The sequence below is a fragment of the Palaemon carinicauda genome, chromosome 1 (assembly GCF_036898095.1).
Source record: "Palaemon carinicauda isolate YSFRI2023 chromosome 1, ASM3689809v2, whole genome shotgun sequence".
Lineage (NCBI taxonomy): Eukaryota > Metazoa > Arthropoda > Malacostraca > Decapoda > Palaemonidae > Palaemon > Palaemon carinicauda.
The window spans coordinates 119,284,435-119,294,355 of record NC_090725.1 but is presented as its reverse complement, the minus strand read 5'-3'; the positions used below and the strand labels follow the sequence as shown (position 1 = coordinate 119,294,355).

At 39.0% G+C, this 9,921-nt stretch overlaps 1 protein-coding gene across 2 annotated transcripts in view; it reads right to left on the bottom strand.

Annotated features, from left to right (window-relative positions):
- Positions 1-5,273: 5,273 nt before the first annotated feature.
- LOC137651206 (uncharacterized MFS-type transporter YhjX-like) overlaps positions 5,274-9,921 on the bottom strand; it is a 184,715-nt gene continuing 180,067 nt past the window's right edge. Inside the window, exon 10 of one of the 2 annotated variants that reach the window (XM_068384393.1) lies at positions 5,274-5,721. In XM_068384393.1, coding sequence (XP_068240494.1) covers positions 5,684-5,721 — 38 coding nt within the window. In that variant the 3' untranslated portion in view covers positions 5,274-5,683. The remainder of the gene's footprint in view (positions 5,722-9,921) is intronic. The other variant, XM_068384383.1, reaches the window with a different exon arrangement.

Below are 9,921 nucleotides of genomic sequence, written 5' to 3'. Positions count from 1 at the left end.
AAGAAATATAGTAGTTTTCTATCTACAGTATATACTATACTGAAATATACTGGCTATCTGTATAACCTAAACAGTAGTTGATCCGGCATGTTGTCGGTCTAGCTAGGACTTGCCGGCATACCCGGCAGAAATAGCGAGACAGAGAGAGAGACAGTATGGAAAAAAGGGCTATCCTTTACTGTAAATGTATACAGTAATTAAGAAAGTAAAAGTCTAATAGACTGCCTTTTTTCCGAAAGAAGGTTCTAATAGAAGGGGAGAATGTAACATTCAGGCTTCTATATAGCTACAGTACTGTTGCCGGCAACCCGCTGACAGTACTAGTACAGTCGGCGCGCTGCCTACCGAGTCAGCACTGACTTTGCCGGCCCGGACGGCAGCACACAGGCAACAGAACCTATAGCAACAGTCCAAGGGAGGACTGAAGAACCTTGGGGACAGAAGGGACTACCCACTCACGGCCATCATGGACGTAACTGCCGGCCAGGCTGGCAGTTGGCGAATGTGCCGTCAGCCGCCGGCAACGTCGGCAGCCGCCGGCAACGTCGGCAGCCGCCGGCAACGTCGGCAGCCGCCGGCAACGTCGGCAGCCGCCGGCAACGTCGGCAGCCGCCGCCAATGTCGGCAGCCGCCGACAGTCCATGATTGTCGGCAGCTATCTTGGTTGCCGGCCAGGCCGGCAAATGGCTATCATGCCGTCAGCCGTCGGCAACGTCGGCAGCCACCGGCAATGTCGGCAGTCGCCGACAGTCCATGACTGCCGGCAGCCATCTTGGTTGCCGGCCAGGCCGGCAGGCGGCAGTAGCCCTACCGCCAGCCAAGATAGGAGAGGGAGACTGGCTGGCTCCAGCACCCTACCGCAATGGTAAGGTTGCAGGATGTCAGCCTAAAAAGATGATGGATCAACCATCAAAGAGGATAGAGGGGTAGGGGAAAAGGGTCCTGTAACGTCTGTGAAAGGAACTGACAAACTTGTCAGTCCTACCACCTATAAAAGGAACTCTGTTTCTGTATCGGTATCGACAGAATCCAGGTGCCAGGAGAGACTCAGTTCTCCAACCCAGAGACTGCCGACACAGTTAAGGGGGTGGCGGCACTGCCGCCTCCTCTCAACAAGGGAGAAACAGGGTTCCAGTGCCACGTTATCCTAGGTTAAAAGAGAAATACTCTTAGCCCAGGGAACTGTGGCACAGGACTAGTCTTTTAGTCGCAAGGAGAAGATGGTATACTACCATAACTCTAATGTGACTATGGAGGGCTAACCTCCATGGTTGGCAACCTTGTCGGCAGGGGAATAAAGGTATCCTACAACCAACTCACCCTGCCGGCAGGTCGTCGACATAAGACTAAATACTCTGAGATTCTGACTAAATCCCAAAACCTGCTGGTATATCCACAGCCAAAGGTTAAGGGATTAGGCAGAAACCAAACCCCAGGTTAGCCATGTCTGAATAAAATTCAGGCACGGCTACTAGGGTTGTAGCCTGAGGCTACACTCAGAGGGAAAGGGATTACCCTTAAGTCTCCGAAGAGACGTGAGAAGTTTCATAACATTCTAGGAGGTATCAGTCTCCAATGGATGAAAACAAAACACAAGGGTAATCGGGGAATGTCGAACGTATAGAAAATGTCTAGGTTAGGTTAACTAGGCTAGATGAGTTCTCGGTTACCTAAATCACCGAAACTCTAACTATACGATCGACAGAGGAAAAATGAAATAATTATGCACATAATCAAATCTTCACAAGAATAAATGCCTAAATAGCTAATTAATTACAAGAATAAAATAATGCTATTTAAAAACTGGAAGTCGTTCCGCTAACTATATAATGCATGCCTAAGAACGACGGCACCCATGGTGCCTCCAGTAACTGGCCTAGCTTAATTTCATTGTGAAACAGGAGCTAAAACATATTCAAAGTAAAGACCCGATACTCAACTTTCCAAAGGCGGAAGAGGATGAAGAAAGCATAATTAATAATCCTTTAAACAATCGAAAAATTTAATCACAGGAAAATACCACCGAGCGAAATCGCTACAATAAAAGAAATGGCCACTATCGTAGGGATGGCGCTGTTGTACTATCGATAGTAGTATGGGAACGCGGATGGCCTTTGGAGGGCCCCCCTTTTATTTTTGCCACACCTCCTCGAAAAGTAAAACTCTATCTGGGGTGCAGATTGCTATGAGGTGTGCCATTACGTCCTTAAGCGAAATCCCTTCTTAAAATTTTAAGGGATATTCGCTCCAGGAGTTAGAATTCTGGGTACCTTCGGTAAATTCTCTGGGATATATCAATGTAGTCACATATAACCTTGGAAGCTACTTATGAAGGAACTTCCATCAGGACGACATGGCTTGAGCCCAAAAACATTGTTTAAGGAATATTCGGGATCGGGGAATACAATGCCCAGAATGATTATCTGCAAAACTCATGGCGTTGATACCGATAAAACGGTGAAGGAAACCCATAGAGGAAAGCACGTGAACTCAAATAATTTTGTTTAGTGCAGCATATGGTGCCTCGCAGTAGTGTCAATAAGTAAAGCCTCCATTCCATTTTTTTTTTTGGAAAAGGGGAAAAAGGTTAGTGTAGCTTTGCAGAAATTGACATTGGGGAAAACTACTGTGCTTGGCCAGTAGGAAAACAAATCCTACGGTAACAAAGTTTGTTGGGTAAAAAACCAAACTTACATGTTGGCAACGCATATTGGGATGCTGCCCACAATGAGCTCTCATTATGCTCGTGCAAAATATTGTAACTGCATGTAGGCCTACATGGATGTGGAAAATTTTCTTCACTCCTTTATATTTTATTTTTATCTAGCCTGTGTATAATGTAGTTTAATTGCCTATAAAGCCTTGTGTTGAAATCCCGATATGACACGTCGAGTTGCGTAAGACCAGACTTATGCAAACCGATGTTCTGCTGACCGGGTAGTAGACAGATGAACCTAGTGTCCAGGTTTAACTCACCTGCCATGTCGGTGTAAAAAACCCTGGCTCACCCAACTCATCTTCACTTGTACTTACCATTGATTGTCCAGAACATGGAGGAATCGTTGAAATTAAGTTACTGTGGTGGTCACTTTGCGTCAATAGCCGCAGGAGGAGGAGGAGGAGGAGGAGATGATGATGATGATGATGATGATATATATATATATATATATATATATATATATATATATATATATATATATATATATATATATATATATATAAAGTGTTCCGAAACATTGAATATCGTGTTCATGCATAACGTTATTGAGATGTACAATTCTTGTGATTAGTTTTCAGCAAATATTAAAATAAATAATTGGAATGTGGACAGACTCAGTTGGAGAAAATGCAATGTAAGTTGGATGTACATAAGTTACTTGCAAAACAAGCTGCTCTTAATAGTTTCAATTGTTGTGAGGAATTATTTTATGGCATTAGGGTTTAACCTTTATAAACATTGCTGACACCAAAGTTATCTACCAGTGTTGATTTTATAAAATAAAACTGCAAATATTCAAATTTGTTTACATTAAACGCCAAAATCGATCATATACATGTGGGATGGGGTTATGTCATAACTAAAGGAGAATAGTTGTCAGAGTTGGAGACTACTGAAAAGCTCTTCTACACTCCCCTATCTCTCTCTCTCTCTCTCTCTCTCTCTCTCTCTCTCTCTCTCTCTCTCTCTCTCTCTCTCTCTCTCTCTCATTAGCTTTTCATTGTTATGATGTTGCAGTATCCCTTGAAGTTGGAAGGAGGTCAAGTTTTCGCCCGTTTGTGTTTGATTGTGAACAGTTTCCTGGCCAGAAACTTAATCGTAGAGTAATGAAAATGCAAGGATTAACTGATATGTAAAAAGCTGGGAATGATTAAGTTTTGGAAGGTCAAGGTCAAGGTCACGGTCAAGCAAACTACCCAATTCACGTAATCACTCATAAGTTTTGAAATGGTTGTAGTTCATATTTGAGTGCATGAAAATCAACGCCCATTAATATATGTTATGGTCAAAGGTCAAGGTCAAAGTGGGGCAAAAGGTCGTGAAATAAGCTGCCGTGGCGGAGGTCTGCGCTATACTGAGTGACCCTCTAGCTGAAATTTATTTACTATTGTTATGTGTGTTATTGGTTTTAATGTTATTTCTAATGATTGTGCTTGCTCATGTTCTTAATATTGTTTACCACTATTTGGTAGGCTGTTTTTGTATCCATGTTATAACCTATGATTTATGTTCATCATGGGTTATGAGACAGGGAATATTAACCAATATTTTTATTGCTATTTACCAATATTTTGTTGGATTATTTACCATTATTTTGTATTATTCTATTATGGCCTTATTATGATATCGATTATGTGTTATAGTAGTTAGAAGAAAAAAGTAAAACCATTAGCCAAAATCATTATGAAACAAAATGAAAAGCCAGCACACTTCACATCACCTTATGTTGTATCCTCTAACTTCAGTATGACTTAGAATAACGAGATAATATTTAAATATATATCACATATAGAATTCCTTTAAAATGTTAAAAAATAAATTAAATTGCAATGGTTGGCTCAAACAATATTACTGTTTAAAAATTTTCAATGAGTCTTTTTCAGTTAAAAAAGGCACTTGTGACTTTCCTGCAGAATGCACTTCAATTAACCTGGTGAACTGATTAGCTTTTGGCAAACAAAACCTTACATTATGTACAATTAAGGGTAATGTTTTGAATACGCTTAAATAGGAAAAATACTAAAGATTATGTCCTGTCAGGAAAATGCTTGTGCAAAAAAAAAAGAAAAAATGAAAAGAAAAAATACACTATCAAAATGCATCAAGACCCACTTTTTACACGTGCATACCTCACATGTCACTAACTGGTAGGATACCTTTATTACCTTTACTCCTTCGGAACATTTTATGAACAAGAAAAAAGATATACAGTAAGTTATTGGTTTCCGATTAAATGAGTAAGTATGAAGTCCTTATTATATAGAAAATCGACACTGACAAAAATGCAGACAGATCCAACCTAACCAAACAAAATATTAGATTACACCTTCCCAAATTATCCAAACAGATAAAAATCAAAGTAGATATGCAGCTGTTATTATTATATTGCAAGAATGCAATACAGCATTAACAAAAGAAATTATCTTGTATCGATATACAAATTTAAATTGGCAGCGAATGCCAAGGAATGGGCATAAATCTCTAAAAAAAAATATATATATATATATCAGAATCCTTAAGATTTTCAGTTTAACCAGCAACAAAGATTTTGCCGTGCTGTAATTTACTAAATAAGACATATATGATGTTTTTTCTACCTATAAAGCAAAACCCTATGACCTTTAGTTAGAGTGTCTGGTTAGTACCTTATAATTTCCAGGGCTTCTGTGTATGCAAGGTCAACACGATTTTTGAATAAAATATTCCAGCTTTCATAATGATTAATTTTGTTACTGTACTTTTTTGTTGATATCATGAAAATAAACTTATTATGGAATATATTTATTCAGTTTTTACATACTCGGTATAATTAACATAATTCTATACGGTACTAGATTTATCAGAAGATAAATAATTCATTCAAACTGTTGACACTAATAATTATATCACACATTAGTGCTGAACTTTAATATATACCTATTTTGAAGAGTAGTGATGTAGAAGGCACGAGGTAGATTCATGCTATCACAATCCATTGGGTACAAAGAATGACATTCCAACAGCTGTAATTAGTTTTAAAATTAATCTAAATTATCTGTGTAAGCTTAGATATGTAGTGCTTAGAAGTTGGAAAAAGATCAAGACTGTTTGGATATAAATGGTGTAAAAGGATAAGAATAAGTACTGCATAGTGATAAATGTGGTGCTGTGGGAAGGTCACCAAAATCGTGGCGGAAAGGTAAGGTTATGGACCAGATGGGAATTTAGTTTACAAGTGCACAAGAATGAAATGAATGGAAAACGTAATTGGAGGTTTAACCTTAAAGGAAAGCCTTACGAAAAAACAGGATTCTAATAATAAAGTTAATTATTTCTATACTCACCTGAGGTTCGTAAAGATACTTACTCGAAGGTATTTAGTTGTCAATATCTATCCTAAAAATCTATGATTTCACATCATTTCTATGAACCTCCCTGATGCTCCTCTTATTGCTTCTCTCTTGAAGCTTAGCCTATATTGATGTCTATCCCCAAAACAACAAAATTCCTGAATTCTTTCCTTTCAAAAAGGCTTAGGCATCTATTACCATGTTGAGACATGTTTCATGCCAGTGACAATATTATGATTTAGGTAATCAATGTGACCACGGCAAAGGTCTTACTGTTCCTCTTATGGAGAAGTCGGTTCAAATGGTTGTTGACTTGATTAAGTTCCAAACATAAAAAGAAATTAACTATTAGTTCGGGGAAAATCCAGAGAAGACTAGATCAGTTGATTACAGTGGGGATGATTATGAAGATAATATCACTCTAACCATTAACAAGCTTTTGGGATTTGGTAGTAATGAACTCCATAAGCTCTTGTCCTTTTTGGCTGCTTTTGTTCACTCTTAGAAGGCCAGTGTCTTTGGGCCAAGGCAGAAATGGTAGCCTAACTTGCCCAGTTTCAAGCCCAAGCCTTACTCCTCTAGTTTTGCCTAGTGTTTCTAGTGCACCACTCAATAAGGGTTTTGAAGGTGCACTGCGTGGCAGAGCCGATCACCTCTCTAAAAGCTTCACACTCATATTACTTGGGGTCCTTCTACCGTGAACCATTACTAGTCTGCAATCAGGCCAGCTGTTTAAGCCACAAGATTCCTAGGTAAAAGACCGAGCTGGTAACCTGGATCTTAATATCCCTCTGCTCGATAAAGTAAGCAGTTGTGAGCAACCACTTTGTTCTTATATTAATAGTGCTGAATAATGTGCGGGTCCTGTGTTAAGACCAGGGCTGGGGAGTCGGAGTCGGAGTCAAGGAGTCGGAGTCGAGTCGAGGCCAATTTATGGACTAGCGGAGTCGGAGTCGGTAAAGTTCCACCGACTCCGACTCCAACTCCTCAAAAATGAAATTTTTGCGCTGGAGAAATATTCTCTTTTGGTATCCTAAGTCACATTTTTTCAAAGTCGCTCAAAAAAAGTTTCATATTACCCGCCGTTTTCTTTAACACCCTCTCAAATAAAGGCAGTCACTGGGAAACACATATAGCTCCTGCCATCTCTCGTCCATAAGCCAAGCCAAAACAATAATATCATACATGCGATCAGCTGTTCTCTCCACGCACACGCACGAGTCACTGGACATTAAAGTTTATTTCATGATTAACTCTTCATTTAATCACCAGTAGCCATTTAAAAGGTAGGAGTTGTTACTGATTCATTGTTTTATGCATCACGTATATGAATAATCTTAGAATTAAGTCATTATTTATATGTAAACATCGTGAAATGGCAGGTGTTTTATTACAGTTTCGTGTAGCCTAGGAAAAGCTGAATCCAAGAAATTACGTGAAATGTTTTCAATAAAACAATTACTTACTAGGCTAGTAGGCTGTATCATTATGTATCCAATTCCCATGATAATGAATATTAGTCATGCCCTGTTATTCAGATGAGCAAATAAAAACTATTTTATAGGAAATATATATCGAAGAAATGAAGGCATAGCCTTATTTTTTTAAAATAGGAGTCGGAGTCGGAGTCGGTTCTAAAAAATTATAGGAGTCGGAGTCGGATGTTCAGAGTCCCGACTCCCCAGCCCTGGTAAAGACTGTGACTTTATGATATTTGGAAGGTTCAACACAAGCTGATTGACATGTAGCATCAATCACATGTAGGCTCGGCCACTAGCACATCTCGATTTTTCCCTAACGATGTGAATGTACATAGGTACTAGCAAGATCTAGACTTTGGGTGCTATAGTCTATTTTTTTTTAGCGGTGCATATTTGCAACGACTCACAGGGGTGCCCTTTTAGCTTGGAAATGTTCCTGATACCTGATTGGTCGGAAGTATTTTTGTCCGAACACCTTCATTGTTCTCAAATAATTACCAAGTAATGGGAATCAAAACTTATTTGCTACCCTATATTTCTCCATTAGATATATGTTCTGTCAATAAACAATGTGAAAGAATAAATATACCATAAAGTATCGTTATGGTAAGTCTAAATTTGATAACACAATCCGCTGAAGTCAATGACAGCAGCTTATTTTCGGATGCACGTTTGTAATTTTGTAATTTTTCACATAGTTTAACACAAATTGGCATAAGTTTAAACATGTTATTATAAACTTTTTTTTGAATACCAGAATTTACCAAAAACATGGAATTAATAAAACCTGATATTTGTGAAAACTTATGGGGAGGTAAAAGAACAGCCTGCAGCGGCCTGGCGGGAAAACAATCCCTTCTGACTGACATTGACGAATTTTTTTTTTCGTAATATTGTTCGGGCTATTCCTTTCAGTTTAAATAGTTTTGCACTGTCTCTCTTCGTGATATTTTGCTTAGTATTTTCCCACATCCATGTTCCTCACCTAATATCTATCTATTTTTTTACTCAGCTTCCCTAGGTCCTCCTGGGATTAAAGACCACTCCTAAGGTTGCACTGGATGTCTCGGCAGCTGAAATGGTTGTCCCTGCTTTTTTTTCCGTCTACAAATTCCTCTGACAATTGCCAGAGCCTACGTCACATAGTGGGAAATTTACTCCCTCCCGCCAGACTTGTAAGCTCCCAGTGAAGCATCACATCCCGAAAGTTATACACACCACAACGCATGTCTTCCTGGGCATTGACACTAGCAAGCCACTGCTGACTCCCCATTACACGGTCCCTTCCCTTGTGATCCATCGCACACTAAAGGCTTTCTTAATTAACATTCGTGGCAAGAGGACTGGGTCTCCATTGATCGCCTAAATCCTGCGTATCTCCTGCAAGATGACTCGCCTACATTTCGCCTTTCTATAGCAAGGCCCCTCATTTCGCATGCATGTCTTTTTTAGGGGGGGAAGCCCTGTGCCACACTTGTTTCATACATACAAATCATTGGAATGCTTTGCTTTTTTTATCTATTGCTCTCTCCTGCACTGATAATGGAAAAACCAGTTGAAGCTTCCCATCGCATGTTTCACATTGTTTGAATTTTTGTGACCCTGTTGCCCTCAGCTATTTGCATATAAGATTGTTATCTGTTGAATAAATTTCACTTGCATTCATCTTGTGTCTCTGTTAGTACCTAACTAGTTCTCAACATAGATGCAATATTAGCATGATTAGTACACCAGTATGTTAGAGGTACAGTATATGTAGAAAATCCCAATGTGTCAGTATGTGTGAAAGAAACACAGATCAAGATTATCATGTCAACTAATTTACTATAAATGTTTTTTTTGCTAGTATTGGTAGTATTACGACAGTATTGGGTGAGCATGTGTGGATGTTGTTGGTAAGGGGAATGACATGTTTTGAAATGTCAAATTGTTATGATGCACTTTATACTAAGACCAGAAATATATATTTTCTGTTAAGGTCCAACTCATTTCATTATATAGATATCATATAGTCCTACACGAGTGTGTCACGTACATCAAAATATGCCCTTCCAAGAAAGAATGAGAGGTGGTGAAAAAAGACACTAGAGGGAAGATAGTGCTTATTGGTGTGTTCTAATGGACTCTCAGACCCTTAAAACATATGAGTAGACTCAAAATCAGATCTATATGTAAATATTTTGGCAAAGAAATAGACCAAAATCGGGTTTTGGCAATTTGAGCAGTGGCCATTTTGAATTTGGCCCATAAAAAAGTTGTCAAGGACGACAGAGTGGAATCATGAAGACTTGTGTTCTGTACAGTCTGTTCTACGAGAATCACCAATAGAATATTATATTTACGCAAAAACACACCTAAGCCATTCTGCTACTGCACTAGTAGCAGATTTGGC